Source organism: Pelophylax lessonae (assembly GCF_965119305.1).
Source record: "Pelophylax lessonae genome assembly, chromosome: 2".
NCBI lineage: Eukaryota > Metazoa > Chordata > Amphibia > Anura > Ranidae > Pelophylax > Pelophylax lessonae.
Window position 1 is genome coordinate 97,873,360 of NC_138769.1, and position 26,716 is coordinate 97,900,075.

At 43.5% G+C, this 26,716-nt stretch overlaps 1 protein-coding gene across 1 annotated transcript in view; it reads right to left on the reverse strand.

Moving 5' to 3' along the window:
- URB1 (URB1 ribosome biogenesis homolog) overlaps nucleotides 1–26,716 on the reverse strand; it is a 163,688-nt gene that overhangs the window by 100,115 nt on the left and 36,857 nt on the right. The window contains exons 14-22 of the mRNA XM_082246095.1: nucleotides 22,940–23,052; nucleotides 22,717–22,830; nucleotides 20,435–20,551; nucleotides 17,544–17,682; nucleotides 17,116–17,286; nucleotides 12,095–12,288; nucleotides 8,813–9,031; nucleotides 5,844–6,017; nucleotides 3,397–4,231 (exon numbers count right to left, since the gene is read on the reverse strand). Of these exons, the coding sequence (XP_082102221.1) occupies nucleotides 3,397–4,231; nucleotides 5,844–6,017; nucleotides 8,813–9,031; nucleotides 12,095–12,288; nucleotides 17,116–17,286; nucleotides 17,544–17,682; nucleotides 20,435–20,551; nucleotides 22,717–22,830; nucleotides 22,940–23,052 (2,076 nt within the window). The remainder of the gene's footprint in view (nucleotides 1–3,396; nucleotides 4,232–5,843; nucleotides 6,018–8,812; nucleotides 9,032–12,094; nucleotides 12,289–17,115; nucleotides 17,287–17,543; nucleotides 17,683–20,434; nucleotides 20,552–22,716; nucleotides 22,831–22,939; nucleotides 23,053–26,716) is intronic.

The window sequence follows — 26,716 nt, forward strand, 5'->3', positions numbered from 1 at the left end:
CAGTGACTTCTAATCAAGTTTAAATAGATTATGACTATTAGCAGCAACAGGACTTACCTGCAATTCTGTCAAGGAGGAGTAATAAAAGGGAGCAGCAACAGTAACATTTTCCTATCATAAATGTTGACTTTAATGCACATGGAAGTTTGATATGTGGGTTATTGCACTTCCAGTTGCATTCTCCATATTATAAAACAACAACAGGGAGTTGTTGTATACCTGTGCTGGCCACAGGAGGTATGCAGAGCCAAGAAATCAAGCACAGATACATTACAAATACAGTCCTTAAGGCAGTGGTGGTCAACTTACTTAAAGCGGAGTTCCACTCAAAAGTGGAACTTCCGCTTTAAATGGTCCTGACCCCTGACATGCTACATTTGGCATGTCATTTTTTTTTGGGGGGGGGGGGGGGAGCGGGTACCTAGATTTGACAGGTACGCGCTCCCACCTCCGCTCGGCCGCCTAGGCGGCTCAGGCGGAAGTTCTCCTCTGCCCCTCCCACCCTGTAATCTTCTGGGACACGTCACAGGTCCCAGAAGATTGCCTGTCCATTCAGCACACGCAGTGCAACTCGCGCAAACGCAGTGCGAATCCGGTTGTATAGCCGCAAGCTGTCACAGCTGGGTGCCCACACCAGAGATGCCGGAGCCACGGGGAGAAAAGGGAGAGAACCGAGGCTCCCACTGGCCGCATCGCTGGACCGTGGGACAGGTGAGGGTGTGTTTATTAAAAGTCAGCAGCTAAACTTTTTGTAGCTGCTGACTTTTAATAAACACGAAAACGGCTGGAACTCCGCTTTAAAACAGAGGGCCACAGTGCATCCCCTGACATTACCAAAAGGTGCACATTATATTCATGGTATACAATTCTACAGTAAGCTCTGAGAGTGCAGACATACAACAGGAGATGGCCAGATACCATGGGCATGCTATAAGACAGTCATGTCCAAAGTCCGGCCCGCGGGCCAGTTGCGGCCCGTCCTTTAGTTTTATATGGCCCCATGTGACACTGCTGACTTTTGTCAATGCCTCCTCACATCCCCGCCCCGATGCCAATGCGATGGCTCGGGAAGGGGCCTCTGGCCTCCCTTGGCAGTCACGCTACGCCCCCCCCCCCCCCGCTCGGCTCTATCTGCCCGGCGCCGCCCACGACTGCGCGGGAGTGCAGAATGCCTTCTCTTCCTCACCGCACGCAGCCACCTGTAGGAGCCGACCAAGGATCCTGTGGAGTTGACCGAGGAGATGTCACTTCTATAATCCTACTGCCTGTTTCTGTAAGTGTGATATATGTGTATGTATGTGTGTGTGTATATATGTGTGTGTATGTGTGAATGTATGTATGGAGCTGACAGAGGAGGTGTCACTTCTACAATCCTACTGCCTGTTTCAGTAAGTGTGATTTTATTCATAAGGTACCGATGCTTATTATTTCGTGTGTGTGTGTGTCTATTTAATTTTAATGGTTCAAATGTCAGGCAAAATGGTCAGCCCTCACGCATGTTCACTTCATCAAATCTGGCCCCCTTTGAAAAAAGTTTGGACACCACTGCTATAAAAGATAGTTGGTGACTGCAGAGAAAAAGTGGTGATAGACCGGGAACATGCTATGGGAGATAGAGACTGGCTACAAGCTTCAGAAAACTGTCATAAATTAGAAAAAAAAGCTGTATTAGACTGGCAGAGATGACAGCTATTACAGCCCTTTACAATTCAGTGCTTCCACATTTGTGCTCCTTACAGCCCCGTAAAAATACCACATCTTATAATTCTCCTGGCAGGATCCATTATAAATGATGAGAGGGTAAAAAAAAAAAAACATAAAAAAAAAAAAGTAAAGATTGTGTGAAAGAAGTAAACCAAGCCATTTAGCGGCTAGAAGCCAGTCTAAAGAAGGATTTCCTTCACTGGCCTGAGTAACAACAGTGATGTCTGCAGGGCTCCTGAGGGCCATGCAAAAAAAGCCAAGAGGCCCCCTGCAGCCCCCAGGCCACAGGCTGGATACCAGGCCTCAGAGATATTAGAAACTGTCAGGTTGGTTTAATTCTCCAGCAGCCAATGCACAGATTGACTTTTTAATCTGCAAAAATTATCTTCAAAAATGCAAGGGAAATCCTTTATCTCTGGGAAAGACTAAACTAAAATAAAGTGTTACTAAACCCACAACAGAAAAATTAGTTTATATATATGCAGTAAAGCATGCTTGTTCTATTAAATGTGGAACCTAAGGGGTTAATCCTCTGCATTGTGTAAAAAGGCTGTTTGATCCTGTCATCTCTGATCCTCCCCTTCTTCCACTGTCCCCTGATAATTTCCTGATAACACAGTGCCTATGGAGTCAAGCTACACATCCTCAGTTTAATGTGTATTGCTGGAGGTTTTTTATTTCTTAGGAAGGAGGGTACATGTGATCAGCACAGGGCCAATCAGCAGAGTCCAGACAGAGGGTCAGGGCTTTTGCAGTCTTATAGGTCAGTCAGAAAACTCCTCCTACAAGCTTTATCTAGTGCTTGGCTGGACACTGACAGAAGTCACAAGACTGCTATATACTGCTGATGAGAAAAGGTATATAGCAGTTTATATTTACTAAAATAATTGCATTTCCTTGTTCTGTGTACCGTGGGAGACCGGATATAATGAATGCAGGGTCCTGGGTTTAGTAACACTTTAAAGTGATATTAAAGTCTTGTTCTTTTTTTTTTGTTTGTTTAAAAATAACAAACATGTTATACTTGCCTGCTTGGTGCAGTTGGTTTTGCACAGAGCAGCCAGGATCCTCCTCTTCTCGCATCCTTCACCGGCGCTTGTGGCCCCTCCTTCCGGCACCCGAGCACTCTCTCTCCCAAGCCGCTGCTCTAGGCGTCCATTCAGACATGGAGCTGCAGCTCAGCCCCACCCCCCCTCTAACTCCTTATTGGCTCACTGACTTTGACTGACAGCAGTGGGAGCCAATGGGAGAGTCCCCAGACAACTGAGGCTCTCATACACATCACTGGATCAAGATGGGGCTCAGGTAAGTATTAGGGGGACTGAGGGGCCTGTTGCACACAGTTTTTTTTTATCTTAATGCACTAAAGTAAAAAAAACCTCTGCCTTTAGAACCACTTTAACTCCAAGGATACCAAAAGGTAGAAGGAACACATGCAGATAGAATAGTAGTAAATCCTTAAAATTCAGAAAACAAGCAATGAATTGCACAGACAGATGAGGCATAGCTTATCTTTTTTCTGCAAGTGCGATTTATAGCACTTATACATTGATAAAGATTTGTTACTACTATAGGGGAGCGGGAGCAAATTTACTAAAAACTAAGTTATAATCCTACAAAGGAAATACATATGTATCCGGTATCACTGCACCTCCTATTAACCATACCATAATACTACATGGAGTAATTTACCTTTGGACAGCTGTGTACATTGGAACTGTTCTCTAGTCTTCATGTAGATGTTGACTATTGGCACAAAGGTCTTTACATTCTTCTTCAGAAGCTTCTCCTTTCCAGGCTTCAAGCACCACAGTTCAAACTGCAGCTGGTGAGTCCTGCTGTTCTGTACCAGCTGAGCAGCAACACCTAGAGAGCTTGGGGTTCTCTTATCGAGGCAATGTGTCAGCACATTGACTCCCACCACATAGGCAAAGGCAGGTTCTCTTTGCAGAGCATCTGACACCAATGGCTCTAGGTCGGTTCCAGCTGAAGATGACAAAAGCCGTCCGATTCCTCTTACTTGTTCTACCCAGAAGGCTAGATCCTCTTGACACTGCTTCCTTTGGTGACTATCACTGAGCAGTTCCACCAACACTTTGCCATATCCACTCAACTGCTGATGCGTGGACTCTTCGCTGTCCACAAGTAGAAATTCTTCTGGAAGCTTAAAAATAGCAATAATGAGCTGATTGAGCTGAGTGGTATCCATGTATGAATGTAGCCCCTGTAAAGCTTCCAACTGACTAGATAGTTTACCTGGACTCTTCTTGCAAGCTTCTAACTCTTTTAGGACACTAATTGAGATTGCGTCAAAGTACTTGGCCAAGAGATGAAGGTTTCCACTCTTTTGCAGGAAACGAGCGCTGGATTTAAGCAGTTGGATCAGTCCCTGGTTCATGGCAGATGAGAGAAGTTTAACACTGACAGGGTTCAGGCTGTGAAGGGGGACAGACTGGCACTGTACAGCCAGAAACCAGCTTTCCAAAATGGGGTGTTTGAAGACTGCGGACAACATGACGTCTAGGATCTAAAAATGATAAACAATTCTACATGTTAAATTTTAGGTTTGTTTATCTATATGTAGTGAAGACAAGATCAAGTATGTATTTAATGCCCAAAAGTGGATTTGAAGTGTATCCTGGCAATGGTTTAAAGCCCAACTCAGGGCAACTAAAAAAAAACATCCCTTGCAATCATGCTGTTCCTCCATTGCATAGGTTAATGTGGTTGTAAAGGCTCAAGGTTTCTTATCTTCATGCATTCTATGTACGAAGGTAAAAAATCTTCTCTGTGCAGCAGCACCTCCAGGCCCCCCCCCCCCTAAAACTTACCAGGGGAGCAGAGGATCAGGTAAGTAAAACAGTTTCTCTTCTCCCCTATACTAAATGAGCTACTGACCTTTGCAGTGTGATTTTTTTTTTTAGCTGCCCAGAGTTGGGCTTTAAACCAATCCTAAGAATCATAAAATTGTGCATACCAATAACCAGCAGAAGTTCATTGTCTTGCAGCAGTAGAGTCCACAGATTGAATTTTGACCAGGACACTACCTGCATGGAGTTTGCATAATCTCCCTGTGGTTGCATGGGTTTCCTCCGAGTACTTCAAGTGAAAACTCGAATTTGAAGTACATCTTGGAAAAGGTTTTAAGCAAGACGGCGTTTAGTTCACCACACTATGCAGCGAGGTGGGGTTTTCTTTCATCTGTATTGTGGATGATACGGCTATCATATCCTGGGACTTTTTTACTTGTTTTACCATAGGAGGCAACAGTCTCCCCGGTGGATGTCATATTGATACTTGTACCAGGGGTTTGAAGTTCAAGTTATCATGCCCCAACATACATAACCCCCCCTGACACCCCCCCCCCCTCTCCCCCGGTGCTGCCATATATATCTTATTATTCATATGAGGTTTTTGCCTATTTATATGATGTAATCAGCAACTGATATATTACCACCTTTATGATCCACACATATGGGCTCCCGGCGCCTGCAGAGGAGATATTCTTTCATCCCGCCTGTACTATTTTGAGTGCAGTCCCTATTTGGTCTTTGTAAGGCCCTGATGAAGCAATGAATGCGAAACGCATCGGCTTATCCAGGGACCAATAGTCTGTAAATATATTGGGATCCGTTGGTGTGATATTTTGGTATACCCATTCATAGTTATCACACACACGGACCTGTGTATTAATCTTTTATGCATTGTATGTCTTGTTGTCATATTTGTTTTTTTTCTTTTTGTAATAAAATGAATATTTTTACATATAATAGTGTTGTGTTTGTATTCCTGCAACCATTTGCTATGCCGGTATAGTCCCGCTTTCTGGGACCTCTCTTGGTCCTTACAACCCCTTGTTTGTTTTCTAGTTCTATGGGGATGAAGGCATATTTATCACGGAACTTCTTTTTTTGTCTATAAAGGTTTAAATCAATTCTAAGAATTACAAAACCATGCACAGCAGTAACTAGCAGACTTGGAAGTTCAGCGGCAAATCAGATTTATTTATTTGTAATATATTTGCCAAGTATGTTACAAATAATCAGTGTATTTTAACTGGACGATTCATGTAAATTGTCCATGAAAACAGGATTACTCTTGTCTGTCATCTACTAAAGATGCCCACTCCTATTTATTACCGTATTCCCAGGAGATTCCAGTGTGTTGTTGGCCTCAAGAAAAAGTTCCAATTCCTCATTCACTTCCTCTTTCTTCTCATTCTGGCTGTCCTCTGCCTGCTGGTACTGGCACAGAAGATGGCCAAGAAGCTCCAAATAGAGGCTAATTAACCCGGAGCCTGTAGACTTTTTATACTGGAAAATGAAAAAACAGAAAGCCTAAGTTTCTAAACTTTGATGGAAAAGCAAAAAAGTTGTTTTGAACTAACAAACCTAAAGTAAATTTGTTACAAACTTGGGCAACTCAAACAGAACATTGATGAAGAAATGCATACAGATGTTATATCCAATGAAAACTGCACATCAATGCATTCAACTGATCCAAAAGATACAGACTGCTAATAATATATTCAAATCTCGACACTTCCCAAGAAAGGTTAGAACTGCCCCATTCCCTCTCACTTCTCATTTATTCCTCTGAGGAGGTGCCATCATTTCCATATAGAATGAATTGCTAGGATGTGGACAAATAGCACACATAGTCTGGGCTTCTCTCCCACTATAGCTATGCATGAAATGAACCACTTGCCGACCAGCCGCTGTAGTTTTACAGCCGCTGTAGTTATACAGCGGCAGGTCAGCTCTATTATGCGAAACAACGTACCTTGTACGTCACTTCATGTAACAGATAGTGGGGGCGCACACGCGCCGATTGGCTAGAGGGGGAGCCGGCCATCCGTGATCGCTCCCCATGAAGACAGAACAGCGGTCTGCCGATGTAAACAAGGAAGACTGCTGTGCTGTCAGAGATGAACACAGGGATCCTGTGTTCCTCCTTCTTATGAACACAGGTCTCGGTGTTCATCCAGAGAGTACAGCCCCCATAGAGTAAGAACACATTTAACCCTTTGATCGCCCCTGGTGTTAACCCCTTCCCTGCCAGTGTCATTAGTGCAGTAACAGTGCATATTTTTAGTAATGTCACTGGTCCCCTCAAAAGTGTCAGGTGTCTGATCTGTCCGCAATGTCGCAGTCCCGCTAAAAATCGCAGATCGCCGCCATTACTAGTAAAAAAAATAAATAAAAATGACATAAATCTATTCCATCGTTTGTAGACGTGATAAATTTTGCGCAAACCAATCAATATACACTTACTGGGATTTAAAAAAAAAAAAAAATATGTAACAGAATACATATTAGCCTAAATTGATGAAAAAGTTTGATGTTTTAATTTTTTTTATTGGGAATGTTTTATAGCAGAAAGTAAAAATATATATATTTTTTTCAGAATTGTCGCTCTTTTTTTGTTTATAGCGCAAAAATTATACCACCAAAAGAAAGCTCTATTTGTGGGAAAAAAACAGGACATCAATTTTATTTGGGTACAGCGTTGCACGACCGCACAATTGTCAGTTAAAGTAACGCAGTGCCGTATCGCAAAAAATGTCCTACTCATTAAGGGGGTAAAACCTTCCAGTCCTTAAGTGCTTAAAGTAAACTGTAGAAGAGCTAGCCTTGTGCTGGCTCCTGGACTGGGAAGTCAAATGTATTTAGCAACCCTGTCAATGGCATCATCTACACAGAAGCACTAAAATCAGTCTCCTAAGTGGTTGGGGGCTTATAATAATCTTAATGGCTTTGGACATTCAAGTATTTTCACACTCTTAAAAAGACCCTGTGATCATATTGCACTTAATTACAACGGTTAGCTTTCATAAGAATACAATTCAGAGAAAGCCACCATCAGCAGCGGTAGTACACCCCCAGCCTGACAGCTCTGTGCCTGCTAAAGCTGCTGATATCAAGGCAAAGATCACAGCCCCCCAACAATAGGCTGGATGCAATTTCAACAATTGCAAAAGAGGGTCTTATTGAGCTACTAGTACACCCTAACTGAAGATTGGCGCTCTTCTATCAGCACCCATGTCTTTCCGCTAAGCGTGGAGCTTTGGGAGGGATGCACATGGACTGCTGAAGGAGTAAAGGGGACATCGGCCTGGCCAGCCAGAACACCCTCACATCCATTACATAATTCGGTTTTACTAATGATAGAGTGTGCCTTTAACAATAACAAACAATTGCAGAGTTTTGCCCTTTGGGACTTTAGATGAAGAGCCACAAAACCAGTAATAAAAACATAGTACAAGTTTATTGCGTATATGCCAGCAATAGAACTTGGAAAAGGTGTCATAAGGCAAAACAGTGGGCTCAAGTATACAAATCCATTACCTGGTTACATACAGTAATCAAATAGTTCATGGTAAATGTGTCATAGCATCTATGGTGACCAACGCGTTGTGAATTTTGTTTTCTAGCCACCATCCTTGGCAGGTCATGTTGGATGGTTCTGTTTGCCCGTTATTCCATCTGACCTGTTTTGCGCTGCTGGCTGGCCCATTTTGGATCCTTTACCCACAGTTCCCGAGGTGGCAGCCGGTGAGACTTTGGCATGCAGCATCCTGCATTTTTTGGGAGTATGGATCCCTTAGTTTGATTCCCACATTCCAATCTACCTGATACATTTCCATGCTCATTACTATGTTATATTTTTTAACCATTTTACTTTATAGATTATGTCTATGCATCAACCCCTGAAGAGTAAGACTGAACTCCCGAAACGCGCCGAGTCCTCCTAGATGCTATGACACATCTACCATGGACTATTTGATTACTGTATTTAACCATGTAATGGATTTGTATACTTAGACCAACTGTTTGGCATTATAACACCTTTTCCCAGTTTTATTGCTGACATATACTTAATAAACTTGTACTATGTTTTTATTACTGGTTGTGTGGCGCTTCATCTGAAGTCCCAATGGGAAAAACTCTGCAATTGTATGTACAATAAGGATTGAGGCACCTCGCAGGGTACTACCAACCATATTTTGTATGACAAAGGGCAGATACACAATTTGTGCTTGTATCTGCTTCACAGCAATGACCAGACACAGTGATAGATTTACAAGCACAGAGTAACAATCGAGCACCTTGCTGAAGTTATCTACAGTAGTCTTGATGCAAAGCAGTGTGTGTTGCACAGCCATTGGCAGCTCCTCCTGTGGGATCTGGGAAATGGAGTCTTTCAGCATCTGCCTAGAGTCATCATCTGTGTACCCGTCCACAAAAGTCTTCTTCAAAAGCAAAGTAAATGAAGATCCTCTATCTTGTTCTGGAATTTCCATCACAGATGTTTCTTCGCTGGGAAACTGGAACAAAGCAAAATCTTGTTCAATGTAAGATGCAAAAAAATGTTTAGGTTTACTGTGGATTATGTGTTCATTTTATAGAATCAGACATTTTTTTAGAGTGCGTTCAGCCATTTTATTTTTGTTTTGAATAGATTGGAGAAGGATAAGAGCCTCTGCCATGTTTTTTCTGCTATGTATGGAGGGCTGTGCGAGTAGTCTTGAGAAAATTGATTTTAGCAACAAAATGAATGTGTCCATTCTTGAGGAATATTGTCTGATTTTGGGGCAGGTCTGCCAAATGTGGAGCATGGTTCCTGATTGTCCACAGCTTCTATAACAAGCCAGAGATACATCTTGGCAATCCTTGTAGGAACCAGGTAAAGGATCCTGTAATTAGCCTCTACAGGAGTCATGTTAAGGAATTATTTGTGTAATCTAGTGATACATGAGGTCCAGGCTTCCTTTCTATTCTCTGAGCTTAGATCAGTCTGCCATGCCTGCCTATATGGCAATTTGGCAGAGAGCATTCTTTATAATATAGATTTTTCACCTCTCTAGTTGGTCCACCTCATGCATGTCCTCTCAAAGAGAGTTCAGACCTTTATGTATGTTGATTTTTTGATTGTGTTGATCTGATACATGTAGTAGGTCTCAGAGGGGGCGCCCCCCTGACGACGTATTCTACCACGAAACATGTAAGAGGAGCCACCGTGCGTCTGACGTCACACGCCAGAAGAGGTCCACCGCTATCATAGCGGCTCCGGTTATTTCTCTATATACTTTTTGGCTATTATTTATCTATTACTTGGTGAGTGTAATCATCTTTTAAATAAATCTGTGTGCCCAACATACTTCACTAATAGCCTCTCTTTTGTTCTATACGATCCCTAACCCTATTGGAGTACCCGGGCCATCTACACAGAGAGGAACATCTTGGTTGTGCTGCCCATTGGAATAAGTGAATTGGATTTCCAGGTTGTGTCCATCTGGGTTCCATATTATAAAAGGAGCTATAGATCACCCTTTTGGTGGTGTTCCATGGCTTTTGGTAAGAGGCTTATTTTCTATACGGTGGAGGTGTAGGCTACTTTCATTCACAGAGTGTCAAGCTCTTGTTCACACACTAAAGGGTGGAAGACTGCAACAGTATTTATATATGATTACTACTTAACTTATGGACTTCATATTGATGGACTAAAACGTTTATTGCTATTGCCCTCATATATTGGCAAATTTGAGTGTTTAAAAAAAAACAGGCCTGAGTTTAAATCATTCTGTGGCCAATAAACTGTCCTTTACTATAGGTCCTCATATAACCACCACCTAAACTTCTGTGGTTGGAATCCCAAATAGAATGTTGGGTTATGAAAGGGAGGGGCCATTGGAGTGTAAGGTTAACTGTAAACTGGCCCATAATTGCAATGAATCGGAGAGGGTGGGGATTAAGGTGGCATTACATTACTTCGATAGGAACCACATCAAGTGAGGGGTACCTGCTTGTGATTCAATAGTTGCCCATTCCGGTTGGGTTTGAGCTGCCCTATAATAGTGCAAGCGATTTGGGGCACCTAATCTGACAAATTGACAGCATACAATGTTTTGAGACTGAATCTACAACCCAGATAGACTTTAGAATAGGAGATTGGAACTTTGAGATCAGGGAGGGATCGTTAATGGGCAGGGTCCCCACTGACTGTTTTAGAAGTCCGTAATAATTATCTCCCTACAGTTAGATAAAGTAATGTATGCAAACAAGAGGGCATGTCAGGCGGAAGGGTGCCCACAGGACCATCCATTGCTCAGTTTAAGGCCCCGTTCACATACAAGCGACGCTACTTCCCGGGGCGACCTCCGAGGTCGCGGTGCGAGCAGCGCGCCGTGACCTCGGAGCGGCCGGCACGGACTTCATAACATTGAAGTCTATGGCGGTCGCCTCCGGGTCGCCCCAAAGAAGCTCCGGACCCTTTTTCTAAGTCGGAGCGACTTGTGTCGCTCCTATTAGAACGGGTCCGCAGCTTCCCTATGGAAGGCGACCTACGGCGACCTGTGAGGCGACCAGGTCGCCTCACAGGTCGCCTTAGTGTGAACGGGACTTAGGCTTAAAAAAAAAAAAATGAACAGTAAAATGTTTATTTTGTAAAAAAATAAAATGATTCCACACCTAAATGCTACTTGTATTTGCTGGGACTTTTTCAGAAGAAAGCTACCATGAGATAAAATATGTAGTGCAGTTAAAAGAACTCCTGCATCTTGGTAAATTGAACCAATATCATGTATTCTAGGTCAGGTCCATAAGTGGATGACCCTTCAAAACTTGTCAGGGTCTTGATAACTGCCAAGAACAGTTTACAGGTACATAGGTTACCATGGGCAATAGGCTGCCTGTGACAAATATTTCCCAGGCTAGCTCAAAGTTGATCTTAAGAGACCCTGTTGCAAAAAATCTGCAAGGCAAAAGCACAGAAAAATCAAGCGTTTTAAAGTGCATTTGCAGTGCTTTTTCTTTTCATAAACGATTATATATTGACTTTCAATGTGCCTTTTAAGCCTGGTACACACTATTAGATTCTTTAAAAAACTGTCAACTGTACTAAGGATCAGACGTTAGTACAGTGATATCTCTCCCACTGATCTGTTGTGTTCTAGGGGGATGACCCCCCCCCGCCAGAACACTCCAATCAGTGTGCTCTGCCATTGGCTGCGAGAGCTGATCAGAAGCTGGTCCAAACAACGGGCTTCTGTCGGACAGGGTGCCATACACATTGGCCAAATGTCGGCCCATTTTATTTGAACCAGCCAATGTTGGCCAGCATTCGGCCCGTGTGTACATAGCTTAAGCTTGTTAGAGAATTTGAATACTCCAGGAAATTCAAATCCCTAGCAAACCCCCCACCTTCCTTGCACAAAATAGCCCACTATAGCCCTCTTCTCTTTTGAGAGTGTCTAATTACTGTCTGTGGTGGTGAAATGTGACATTTAAAAAAAAAAATCATAAACCGAATGCTATTAAAATTTTTAACCCTACACAGTTATAAGAATACAATACATTTCATTGCTCCTTCATTTAAAAGCGTCACTTACGGCAGACTCTCTGGCAGATGGTGGTAGCCACAGGCTGTAGTAGTTGTAAAAGTCGTGAAGTTGGATATACCCAACAGTATCCGAGGGCTTTAACTCTTTATCATAAGACTGGAGCATCAAGCAAAGGGCAAGCGGGTCTCGTTGGGTGTGTAGTATGTCAGTCAGGACAGACACCAAATAGGGGATCACGCATTCTGAAACACAGAGAAGACGACTGCATATGTCACACTACAGAGGCAAATACATGCAGAATTCAGGAACTAGCTAGTCCACTATGGCAAGTCACTTTAGGAATTATGGAACAAGCCCTTCAACCTATAACAAAAGAAAGAGTCTCTACAAAATATGATACTTAGAATCAGTCATCCAACATCCATCTCAATAAAATTCACAAATATACTGTAACTAGTATGACCACTTGCCAAAATACACTTCATAATCTACTCTTTAACTACCTCAATACTGGGCACTTAAACCCCCTTCCTTCCCAGACCAATTTTCAGCTTTTAGCACTGTTGCAATTTGAATGACAATTGCGCGGTCATGCAACACTGTTCCTACACCAAATTTGTGTCATTTTTTCCCCACAAATAGAGCTTTCTTTTGGTGGTATTTGATCACCGCCAGGTTTTTTCTTTTTTGGTGCACAAATAAAAAAAGACTGAAAAGTTTGAAAAAAAAAAAAAGTTTTTTTGTTTAGGTTATAAAATTTTGTGAATAGATACGTTTTTTCCTGCACTGATGAGCACTGATGATGCCGCACTGACAGGCACTGATGAGGAGACACTGATGGGGTGGCACTGATGGGGTGGCACTGATGGGGTGGCACTGATATGCAGCACTGATGGGCACTGATAGGTAGCACTGATATGCAGCACTGATATGTGGCACTGATAGATAGCACTGATATGCAGCATTGGTGGGCATTGATAGGCAGCGCTGATGGGCACTGATAGGCAGCACTGATGGGCACTGATTGGCGGCACTGATGGGCACTGATAGGTGGCACTGTTGGGCGGCACTGATCGGCACTGATGGGGGGCACTGATGGGCACTAATAGGCGGCACTGGTGGGCAGTAATGGGCACTGGTGGGCGGCACTGATAGATGGCAATAACGGCACTGGTGGGCAGCACTGATAGATGGCATTGGTGGGCAACACTGATAGGGAGGGCACTGGGGGGCTCTCTGAGCCCTGCTTGCCATCCCTGGTGGCCATGGTGGGCATCCCTGGTGGTCATGGGTGGGCATCCCTGGTGGCTTAGTGGCACCCCCCCCCCCCCCCCAAGGCTGCACTGGTAATCAATCATCTGATTACCAGCACAGACCCCCCCTGTGATCAGTGAGTAATTAGAAATACTCACTGATCACCCCAGCAGCAGCACCGATCCTCTTCTCTTCTCCTCACTGACAGGATCTGTCAGGAGGAGAAGAGATCGAAGCCGTTACAACGGCTCCATTTACATTACATGACAGCTGTGATTGGACACAGCCGTCATGTGATCAGGAGGGCCAATCACAGGGCCCTCCTGCCGAATGATGTTGCTCTGTGTCCGAGGGACACAGGCACATCGAGATCGCGCCGCTGCGCGTGCCCGCGGCGGCGCGATCTCTCTCCTTCTGAAGGACGTTCCGGAACGTCCATTCAGAAGGACGAGACTCCCGCCCGGCCGTATATCTACAATGGCCCGGGTGGGAGGTAGTTAAAGAATAAAGCTCACTTGGCAGAGTAAACTTTCAAAACAAGGGACCAGTATTGGTAGAAAATGTCATGGCCTCAGAGGGTGTAAATAAGTTAAGGTTGGAAGTCTCTAGGAGTAAACCACGATCCAGAGTTTCTAGTGGAACTAAACAGTGGCCCTAGGTAGGTGGTCAGTGGAAGTAAACAGTGACCCAGTGTTGTGGGTCAGGGGAAGTAAACATAGACACAAGGTTGGGAGTTCAGTGGGAGTAAACAAGGACCTAGGGTTGGGCATCAGGAGGAATAAACAAGGACACAAGTTTGAAGGGAATAAAATGGCCTAGTACCTGTAGTCAGTGGGGGAATTACTGCCTCATCCTTGAGGTCAGTGGGAGAAATAGTACTGCATCGTTTGTATTAGTGGAAGAAATAGTGGCTTATTATTGACATCAGCGGGAAGAAGTGTGTCACAATGGCGAGATAAAGGCTAGTTAAGAGCCACAGATTAAGGACCACTCTGTGATCTTGTTCTTAGTCTAGATGAATATACTACTGACAAATCAGCACAATTCAGTATCAGCGTATAGGTGTGCGACGCTCAGGATAGGAGCCTTGGTGTAGAAGTTTTTTTAAAAGAGAAGTATGGGAATTAAAGAAATGTAAACAGTCATACTAACCTAGGTGGCCGATATTACCGATATTTCGGAAAGTGCTTGTACCGGCGTGATGCCTGCACCTAGAGGCATCTACCCGGTACCGGGGTCGATAGCCGACGGTCGGCTGTCTTGTAATGACAACCGATGCGGCTGATAAGCCGCATCGGATGTCATTACAAGGAGCGGGAGGGGACATCCCCCCCCTCCCGCGATTTGCCCAGGTCTCCCGTACCACCGGGAGACCCAGGCAACCAGCCTGCACGGCCGCCGAAGACCCGATCAAAGATGCATTCGGCTCTGATTGGGTCTCCATGTAAAAACCTGGAAGTGATGTCATGACATCACTTCCGGGTACTGGCGCCAGATTCAAAAAAATTAGGCGTTTTGAATGCTTTTACAGGGAGTGCAGAATTATTAGGCAAATGAGTATTTTTGAGGATTAATTTTATTATTGAACAACAACCATGTTCTCAATTAACCCAAAAAAACTCATTAATATCAAAGCTGACTATTTTTGGAAGTAGTTTTTAGTTTGTTTTTAGTTTTAGCTATTTTAGGGGGATATCTGTGTGTGCAGGTGACTATTACTGTGCATAATTATTAGGCAACTTAACAAAAATCAAATATACAGTATACCCATTTCAATTATTTATTTTTACCAGTGAAACCAATAGAACATCTCAACATTCATAAATATACATTTCTGACATTCAAAAACAAATCAGTGACCAATATAGCCACCTTTCTTTGCAAGGACACTCAAAAGCCTGCCATCCATGGATTCTGTCAGTGTTTTGATCTGTTCACCATCAACATTGCGTGCAGCAGCAACCACAGCCTCCCAGACACTGTTCAGAGAGGTGTACTGTTTTCCCTCCTTGTAAATCTCACATTTGATGATGGACCACAGGTTCTCAATGGGGTTCAGCTCAGGTGAACAAGGAGGCCATGTCATTAGCTTTTCTTCTTTTATACCCTTTCTTGCCAGCCACGCTGTGGAGTACTTGGACGCGTGTGATGGAGCATTGTCCTGCATGAAAATCATGTTTTTCTTGAAGGATGCAGACTTCTTTCTGTACCACTGCTTGAAGAAGGTGTCTTCCAGAAACTGGCAGTAGGACTGGGAGTTGAGCTTGACTCCATCCTCAACCCAAAAAGGCCCCACAAGCTCATCTTTGATGATACCAGCCCAAACCAGTACTCCACCTTGCTGGCGTCTGAGTCGGACTGGAGCTCTCTGCCCTTTACCAATCCAGCCACGGGCCCATCCATCTGGCCCATCAAGACTCACTCTCATTTCATCAGTCCATAAAACCTTTGAAAAATCAGTCTTGAGATATTTCTTGGCCCAGTCTTGACATTTCAGCTTGTGTCTTGTTCAGTGGTGGTCGTCTTTCAGCCTTTCTTACCTTGGCCATGTCTCTGAGTATTGCACACCTTGTGCTTTTGGGCACTCCCGTGATGTTGCAGCTCTAAAATATGGCCAAACTGGTGGCAAGTGGCATCTTGGCAGCTGCACGCTTGACTTTTCTCAGTTCATGGGCTGTTATTTTGCGCCTTGGTTTTTCCACACGCTTCTTGCGACCCTGTTGACTATTTTGAATGAAATGCTTGATTGTTCGATGATCACGCTTCAGAAGCTTTGCAATTTTAAGAGTGCTGCATCCCTCTGCAAGATATCTCACTATTTTTGACTTTTCTGAGCCTGTCAAGTCCTTCTTTTGACCCATTTTGCCCAAGGAAAGGAATTTGCCTAATAATTATGCACACCTGATATAGGGTGTTGATGTCATTAGACCACACCCCTTCTCATTACAGAGATGCACATCACCTAATATGCTTAATTGGTAGTAGGCTTTCAAGCCTATACAGCTTGGAGTAAGACAACATGCATAAAGAGGATGATGTGGTCAAAATACTTACTTGCCTAATAATTCTGCACTCCCTGTAAGTGCAGAGGAGGGGTTTGGGATCTTTTAGACCCCCAGATCCCTCCACAAGAGTATAAAAAAAAAAATTTTAAATGTACAAAAATATCGGCCAATACCGATACGCGATGACCAAAATATCGGTATCGGCAATGTAAAAAAAAAAAAAGTCGATCTCTAGTGTGTACCTACGTGTCTCTGCGCCCAGCCTGATACAATTCATCGCCTGGCCTTCTAATGAAATCCAGGAGACAAAACGCATTCGCATTTACTGAGTGAAATATTGAGTGAGGCATATCAGTGGATATACCTGTAGACTATTTTTTAATGTTATTATGACGGATTTACATATTTTATTCTACTTGTGCACTGCCTTTTATCAATCCAACTATATACCCCTACTGTGCAAAAGCCTCTTATAGGTGCTTTTATTGGGGTACCAAGTAAACCTCTGCTTTACTAAAGATATATCAGCCGTGAAATAGAGGGCCATCAGTATACTCTAGTAATCAATTTTTGAAAACAAACCCCCAAGGAGAGGTCTATTACGGCTTGGGATCAGAGAAAGTGGGTTGAATGATGTTGGTCATTCACCCTGGAATACTGGCGACATCTAGTTGTGCAAAGGGTGAAAACTAGAAAACATTGAGTGTCAATATAAGAAATTCAAATCAGTCTTTATATTAGCTAGTAATCCGCTGCACAATAGGAATCGAACTAGGAAATTGCAGCAGTGTCAGCAAATAAAGCTCTTACCATGTTGATCCTCCTCTGTTGTCAGGATCCTATTCCTGGCTTCCATTACTACTGGGACCACAGCACTGAAAGGAAACGTCTGAAGAATCATCTCTTCGTCAAGATTAAAGCCAACTTCTTCATCCAAGCCTTCACTGCCTTCAACAATGACATCCACCATGTCCATCACATCTGCAGAAAAAAAACAACATGTAGATGCTGTATTTGTTTTAAATTCCTCACAATCCCCCCAAATCAGAGTTCTAGTGTACAGAGCATTGAAATGTATTAGCTTTTTTTTTAATGAATAACCAACTGGTGTTCTATATCTTTAAAAGTTCAGCAAGAAAGCATATCCTTTAATGGCATATTATACAGCAAACGAGAGAAATGAAAATGACAGATATAGATATAAAAGTATTTTTTTTTCTTTTTAGAAAGAAACACACCATCGATGTGGGAGATGGGAATGCTGACTGTGTCGGAATCCTGCTTTCCCAAACTGGACTGGAGCACACTGGCCTCTTGAACGTAATCAGTAGCCTTATCTGTGTATGGATACGGATTAGATACCAGTTTGACCAAAGCCTGAAAGAAACCAAATTATAGCTGAAAGAATAATAAGTCACTATGGAAATCCCTAGCAGCGACATCACTGTTCCACCCTCCAGCCACATCCATTACAAAGGAAAAGGGAACCGGAGAGGACCTAAAAAAAAGGACCTTAAGGTTAGGTTCACACATATTCGGTGTGAATTCCGACTCCATTTCCACTGCAAATCTCCTAAGCAGTTGTTTAGCTGTTTAGCTGCGATTTTAGATGCGGTTCAGATGCAAATATTTGGAGCTGGCAGCCATTGGCATCTTTAACAGCAGCTGGTTGTTAGGGAGTGGGCCGGGAAGCCAAGTAACTCAGATTCTAAGGGCAACCCCATGCCAAAATTAAAAGAAAAAAGGTGTGGGCTCCTCCCCAAAATTTATACCAGACCCTTATCCAAGCATGAAGCCTGGCAAGCCCGGAAAGGGGGGCTGAACCATACCAGGCCATGTGCCCTCAACATGGTGCTTTGGGGCAGGCTGAGCACCCCCCCCCATGTTGAGGGCATGTTGCCTGGTATCGCCCCCCCCCATGGTCAGCCAGGCTGCATGCTTGGATAAAGGTCTGGTATGGATTTTGAGAGGGATCCCATGCCATTTTTCTTTTTTTTGGGGGAGGGGGTCCCCTTAAAATCTGTAACAGACCCAAGACGGTCTAAGAGAGCTGTGAAAATTTCTGGACTGGGTGAACAAGATAACAAACAGAGCTCCCATGTTTCACATATTTCAACTGTGCAGTGGTCAGCTTTAAAGGGACCTATTCCTTTGCCCATGCAGGTAAAAGTAAAAAGATTACCTAACTCTCCTACCAAACAGCATACAATTAAGTTTTTGCATTCCACTGTTTCAGTCAGCCTTTGGGAGCAAAGAGAGATACCCAGCTCTTTCAGGTATGGGTGAACATGTGACTCCTTTCTCTTTTCAATGTGACAGTGCGAAGGACTTTTTGATTACAAAGAGCTGTTCCTGCAGGTACTGGGCAGCCAAACGACTTGGAGCAGGAGCAATGAAAGGGGAGCATGCACTGCTGGAGAGGGGGAGTTAAAGGTCCCCTTTACTTTGCCCTGCATGAGCACCAATTAAAACTGTATATTAGGTCAGGAACTTTAGGTTTCCTCTAGACCAGGGGTCTCCAAACTTTGGACCTCCAGATGTTCAGGAATTACAATTCCCATCATGCCTAGTCATGTCTGTGAATGTCAGAGTTTTACAATGCCTTCCACAACAGCTGGAGGGCCGTAGTTTGGAGATCCCTGCTGTAGACCACAGGACATGAAAACTACTACTAAAAAAAAAAAAAATTCCATGTTTTCTGTTAAAGGATGGGGTCACAGTTCAGTAAAAGGCAGTGCTCGGGTGCCAATAAGAGTCTGGAGCTCCTGACAGACCCTCTTTTAGCAGCTTAACCACTTACCGACTGTCGCACGACTATATACGGTGGCAGTCAGCCCCTCACAGGCAAAGTGACGTAGGGGTACGTCACTAGCCTTTGAGGGCCTAGGGAGCAGACGGGCTCCCGCTCGCTCACGGACCCCCCCGCGCGTGTGAGCGGCGGACCCGATGTCCGCTGCTCACTGGCGATCGTCGGTTACACCGGGAGAAAAGCAGGCGGCTAATGTAAACACAGTCGCCTGTCATTCTCCCCTGTGTAACAGCAGAGATCATACGGTCCTGCTATGTAGGATCGTAGATCTCTGCTGTTACATGAAAAGCCACATCCCACAACAGTAAGAAGCCCGCCCCTAGGGACACACATAGTCACTGCATCTCTAATAAAGTTAACCCCTTCCCTGCCAGTGTCATTTTTACAGTAACAGTGCATATTTATAGCACTGATTACTGTAGTAATGTCACTGGTAACCCCAAAAGTGTCAAAAATGTCAGTCAAGGGTCTGATCTGTCCGCCGCAAAGTCGCAGTCCCGCAAAAAAAAAGAAAAAATCGCAGATCGCCGCCATTACTCGTTAAAAAAATAAATAAAAATGACAAAAATCTATCCCTTAGTAAACGCAATAACTTTTGTGCAAATCAATCAAAATACGCTTATTGCGATTTTTTTTACCAAACATATTTAACAGAAACCAAATTGGCCTAAAATGTTAAAAAATTTAGATTTTTACATTTTTTGGGGGGAATTTCATATAAAAAAAAGTGAAAAGTATTGTTATTTTTGCAAAATTGTCGCTCTTTTTTTGTTTATAGCGCATGATCAAAAAAAATCGCACAGGTGATCAAATACCACCAAAAGAGAGCTCTGTTTGTGGGAAAAAAAGGACGGCAATTTCATTTGGGTACAACGTCGCACAACCGCGCAATTGTCCGTTAAAGTCACGCAGTGCCGAATCGCAAAATAGGCCCTGGTCAGGAAGGGGGTAAAATCTTCCAGTGCTTAAGTGGTTAAGCTGCAAGCCAGCTGGCTTTAGAAAACACAATTTTTTTTTTACATTAGATACCCAACTGTATTGGTTGTTTTTTTCTGTCTGAGGTTAAACATGGAGATATCCTGGTGGCAATGGATAATAAAATGAAATGAAAGACAAGATTTTTTGAAACATTCAGCCCTAATATTAAAGAAAATGCAGAGGATACACATGCTGCTATGGTGGAGGAGAAAATAAAATCCAGGCTCTAGTTGAGAGCTCTGGCCATTGCCATCCCCTGTGTCTAAGACATTAAAAAACAGAACATGCATGGAATGATGACCTGTACACACTGTACTGAATATTTTCAACAACTGTTGTTACCTGCTCTAAAAACTGGATCACCAGTTCTTTTGAGTTCTCCTCCACTTTATCCAGACACCTCAGCCACAGCTCCAGCTCCTGCCAAGTGTATTCAAACACACCGCTATCCCGCAGGATCTGCAAAAGTAAAAAAAAAAAAATACTGTGATCAGGGACCAATATTAAAACATTAAAGATAGATTTTTATATTCACTAAGGCTATAATGCACTGTGCAGTCCTGGGAATAACCATACACAGCCTAAGAGCAGACCTAAAACTCCCCTTACAGGCAATCCGTGTGAAAGGGATGCAAAACTGTTCTTTAATGCCAACTAAGTTATAGCTTAACCCACGTTATCTTTACAGGCTTTACATAGAAGGCTTTACTGACTATGAATCGCTGTGATAGGTTCATCTAAAGCAGGGGTGGGGAACCTTTTTTCTGCCAAGGGCCATTTGGATTTTTGTAACATCATTCGGGGGCCGTACAAAATGATCAACTTAAAAATTACCCTGTTCTATTTGACCACAGCGTGCCCCCTTTCAATGCAGAAAGACCACAGTGTGCCCCCTTTCAATGCAGACTGACCACAGCGTGCCCCCTTTCAATGCAAAGTGAACAGCGTGCCCCCTTACAATGCAAAGTGAACAGCGTGCCAAGCCCCCCGGACCAGTGCACTTGACTTACCTGTTGTAGCGGCGGCTTCCTCTCTTCAGTCCCCGCGTCTCTTCGAGTCCTCCCACGTCCCGCCTCCTCCTCGGCCAATGGCATTGGCTGAGGAGGATCCGTGAGACAATAGCGAATTTTCATTCACTATTGTCACACAAATGGGCGGGCTCGAGGCGCACTGCTCTGCTCCTCGGGTCCACCCTTTTCGGAGACTCAGTGTCAGAACGGAGCCATCGGCTCCTTCTGACACAGCGGCACGGGGAGGGGGGGGCAGACGTAACGATCGTGCGGGCCGCAGGTTCCCCACCCCTGATCTAAAGCTTTGGAGATTATTGCTGCTTGTTTGGAACATCTAACATCTTAATACTTGAATGATCATGGCTTGAACAAGGACTCACTTAAGTAAACTTGTGGCTAAATAAAAGTATTAAAGTGTTACTAAACCCAGGAGCCTGCATTCACTATATCCGATCCCCTACCGTACACGGAACATGGAAATGCACTTATTTTAGTAAATATAAACTGCTAAATACCTTTTTTTCCATCAGCAGTATATAGCAGTCTTGTGACATCTATCAGTGTGTGGTTAAAGCTTGTAGGAGTTTCATTCTACTCCAACTATCCTATGAGGCTGCAGGACCCCTGACCCTGTTGTGGACAATACTGATTGGCCCTGTGCCGATCACATGCACCCGCCGAAGAGAAGAAAAAAAAACACTCTAGCAATACACATCAATCTGAGCATGTGCAGAGTGACTCCAAAGGCTCTGTCTTATCAGGAGATGGATTGTGGACAGTGGAAGAAGGGAAGGATCAGCGAAGAAAGGATCAAACAGCCTTTTTACACAATGCGGAAAAATAACCCCTTAGGTCCAACAGTGGGTATAACAAGCATGCTTTACTACATATACAGACTGATTTTACTGTTGTGGGTTTAGTAACACTCTAAGCATAAAAGCAACAGGATCGAATAAGCAGTGAGTACATTTGTGCTACTGCAAGGAGTCACTTCTCTGGGTCACCTGCCAATGATATGCAAAGGTTTCTGTTTGTAGCAGCAGCTACAAACAGGCACCTTATGCAAGTACCTAGTTGCCTAAACAATATCATTAAAGACTTACAGCCAAAACAGCAACTTTAAAGCAAACATGTGCTTTCCCTATTCAGGGCCAAGGAACAGGTTTGAAATAATCAGCAGCATATGCTTACCTCTCCTTTGCTTCCCTGCTACTCTGTTCAGTACCAGGTGCCAAAAGGAAATCACTGCTACATCGAGGTATGGAGGAGCACGTGGGTATCTATTGCCCTGTGTAAGCTACTACTCCAGGGACTCACAGGTTACACAGACCCTTCTTTGGCACCTGAGCAGAGGAAGAAAATGGAAGGCAAGTGTATGATGCTAGGACGGGGGTATTAAAGTGAATATGTTTCACAGTGATGGATCTTGAGCCCCCTATAGCCGATTTGTGAGATGTCTCTTCCATGCCTAAAAAAATTAAATAAATAAATAAAAAACACTAATCCATCCATCTCATCTGAGGACTGGTAAACTGCAATGTGACACTTGTTCTCAGGTTTAGCTACACACGTGCAAATAAAGGATTGGCAAAAGAGAAAAAAAATAACCCTTACCTTAATGATCAAAAGCCTAGTTGATGTTTTCAGCTGGGACTTGTGACAAGTGACAAACATTTTCAGAAGCAGATAAAATACAGACTTCTCCCCGCCTCCAACATCAGGTGTATCCTGCAAAGGAAATAGTACAGGTGGGCATGCAGTCTCTCCTTTCATAGCGACAACCACATGCATTGTTCAGACCTCTCTTTGATAGTTTTGGGAGGACTAAAAAACAAACCTGCGCTTTAAACCAGGAAAACTTGTTGGCGGGCAACTCCAGGGCCACTTGAAGGATCTGATGCTGCAAGATCGGAGGGACCTCTTCGCGTACACCTCTCTCGCTTACTATGCCTGGGTTAAGACAAAACATTAAAATAAATTTTTCACAATAGGAGACATCTAAAGGGCACATATCATCATACCAAAACAACATTATAACTCTTAAGGCTTTTCCACTGCATGGTACGGCTCGGTTTGGCGCTTTTCCACTGCATGGTACCGCATGGTACGGGTTAGAACGGTTCGGTACAGCGGCGCTTTTCCACTACATGGTACGACTCGGTACGGCTCGCTTAAACAGTACCACCTCGGTTGGGGTCCCAAGCGGGCCATACCGATACCATATCCCACAATCCTTTGCATGCAGCCTTGTTTGTGAATACTAGCCACTGATTGGTCAGAGAATCGTTGTAATCCCACCCACTTACTACTTTAGTAGAAAAGCAAACCGAGGCGAGTAGAGCCTATACAGTGCTGAAAGGTGCCGACTCGTACCACGCAGTCGCAGTGGAAAAGCAAACTGAGCCGAGCTGGGCCAAGCAGCGCCGAGTGGAGCCGAGCCGGTACTTGCAGTGGAAAAGTGCCTTTAGAAAGGAAAGGTACCTTTCCCTTGCCAAAGTAAATCTGCTGCTGCCAAACACCTCATGTCACCTAAAGCATAAGTAGGCTATATTAAATAGCCAATGGTGTCCAGAAGAATTAGTATAAGGATAAAGAATCAATATATTGGATTATTAAGGGGTAAATGTCTAGTATATCTGGGGAAACCAAGCAAATTGCTTGGTGAATTATTTTGCATGGGTGCATTCTGTATTAAAACTTTACAATGGGCACAAAAACCCCAATTTAAATATATTTCTTGAATGTCGAAAAGGATATAAAACTATTTTGTCTGCAGTTAATGCCTTTGCAAGCCCAGGTATATAGCAGTGACATCACCACTGTGCTGTACATAGACTGTGCACAGAGCAGAGCTGGCCCCACCCACTACAGCAAAACAAAGCCAAAAGAAAATTCCCAGCCAGTCTGCAACTAACTGAATTAACCTGTCTAACAATATGCGTTAAAAACAGGGGTTTAGTTTGCACGCATTTGCAAATACACGCTTAAACTACAGAGCCGCTCCTGGGCACCCCATCATTATCTGCAGTCCTAACTTTTGTAAATTTATGTGAGCCTCCATAGTAGAAGAACATACATTATAATGGATAGAGGGCAGGTGAGCCTGGAGGGAGCCCACCCCTCCTTAAAGGCACAGGAGCACACTGGACACCCAGCACAATGACAGCAATGGTGTACATAATTGCAAATTTGTGCTAACTAAACCCCTGTTTTTAAAACAAACTGTTAGATAGGATAGTTGGTTGCAGACTGGCTGGTGAGTTGAGCTGGGATTTTCTTTTGGTTTTGTTTTGCATTGCCCTTCCATGTGGCCACAGCAAGTGAAGGCCAGTTATAGGTGGGGCAGTGGCCAGTTGTTTGTTTCCCACCCACTACAGGCTAACTGCAGAAAACTACAGGAGGGGCTGGAGACAAGACCAGTCACCTTGTACATGGAGTGCAGCAGTAGTTGGTCTTTATTACAGGAAGTTCCAGCACAGAGGCAAAGTACAGGAGTTATTTCATGCTGGATTTCTACGCTAAACAGGAAGTAAGCACAACAAACCCAAAATTTAGCAAAAGTAAACAGATATTTTTTATATCAAATATATAGTTTTGTTCCACATTCCTCGTCCGTATTCATTACATTTTGAAGGATAAATAACTGGTTACATATTTTAGCTTTTATATTGGTTTTATTTTAATATCAGTTTTAGTGTATATGTGCATTGCGAGCCTTTATTGTGATTTAAAAAAAAGTTTGTGTTTTATTTTCCATGCAAGTGTTGTTTATTCTACACAACCATGTTAGAGGAGTCCCTCCCGGTATCCCGTAGCTTCGGCCTAAATTTAACATTTTTTCAAGGGTTCCACCTTATTTATATTTTAATTGTCTTAATGACGTTTTACGGGGGCATATACATGCAGAGATCGTATCTTACAGCCGATTATCTAGAGGAAATTGGCCACCATGCCAATATATATTGGATAGAGCATGAAAGAAGAAAATGGTCGCACAACACCACGGAATCCAATGAATTAAAGTTCTTTATTCACATAAGTGGTACAAGATACCTTGTACCACTTATGTATATAAAGAACTTTTCTTCATTGGATTCCGTGGTGGTGTGCGACCATTTTCTTCTTTCATGCTTCTCCTGGTGGCGAGCCGAGGTTCAGCACCCACCTTGAATCCTGGACTTTGACTAGCCTGAGCGGTGTTATCTCTCTTCATTATATTGGAGGGAGGACCATTACCTTAGTTTGATCTCTATCAAAATGGCCACCATTTAAATCATCAGTCCAGACTATCAAAATATGGCCACCGCAGTACACAAGTGTCATGTCTTTGAAGAAATGCCAGCCATATTGTAGACTATTATTATCCTATAAAAGTGGACCATACATGTGCCCTGCCATCCCCCCGATGAAGTCACGTGTCTGTGACGCAAAACACGTACGGCGGAGGCATAGCTAAAGTGACGTCTGACAAACTCACTGCTCGTGGAGTATACACTTTTTACATTGTATAAAGAGTGAGTACCTAAGCGGTTTTTAATCAAACTTTTTAAAACAAACTATAAAATGCACTATGGAGACCCCTTTTTATACCCGCACATGTTACGGAGTGCTCCGAGGAGGAACCTCGGAAGGAACACAAAGGAGACACATTAGTAGACAGACAGTTAAAAGAGTAAATGCCCCCAGATGAGAGAGTGGAGATATTAGGAACCATATCTTAAAGACACACAAATCCAATGTGGTTATCTTACAGCAGTAAGGCAAGCGGCCTGTGAGCACGGAGGTGTCATCTCACTAAAGAATTGCTTTTGTTGTTTTCACGGTTTAGAGGCTATTTATATCACAAGGTGAAGGGACTAAGTCTATTGAACAGTTTAGACATTTGGAAAAGGACTTTTAAAATGTGTTCACTTTGTCTCACCTGTTGCACTATTGTGTATTGGAGCACAGCAGACGGATGGAACAATACAGTTATTTTATTATTTTTCTCTTTTTTGTCGTTTTGGATACCATTGCACTTGTTTCACTATTTGTTTGTTGTATTCTTATCATTATTGTATGGCGTTAATTTGTTTAAAGAGGTTGTAAACCTCAGAATTAAAAAAAACACCTGAAAGACAAACACATAATGAGCTAGTATGCATCGCATACTAGCTCATTATGAAATAAATACTTACCTTAGAATGAAGCCCCGCAGTGCCGATCGCCCACCTCTCTCACGGGTGACATGTTCGGTCGCCCTTCTTCCGGGTTTGCGGCATCCGGCCATCTAATTGGCTGGAACCGCGAGCCAACGTTCTCGGCACAGGGCTCTGAAGGAACGGCCCGAGCAGCCGTTCCTTCAGAGCGCATGCGCCAGTGATGTCACTGGCTGCATGCAAAGTAAATATCTCCTAAACGGTGCATGTGTAGGAGATATTTACAGTACCTATAGGTAAGTCTTATCATAGGCTTACCTATAGGTAAAAGTGTCAGAGGAGGGTTTACTTCCTCTTTAAGCCTCGGTTCACATTACTGCGGCTGCGGCGTTCGCATGTAATGTCGGAGCGCACTGCTCCTTCATTACATGCGATCGGCTGTGCGGTGCGAGTTTAGCCATACACTTTGTATGGCT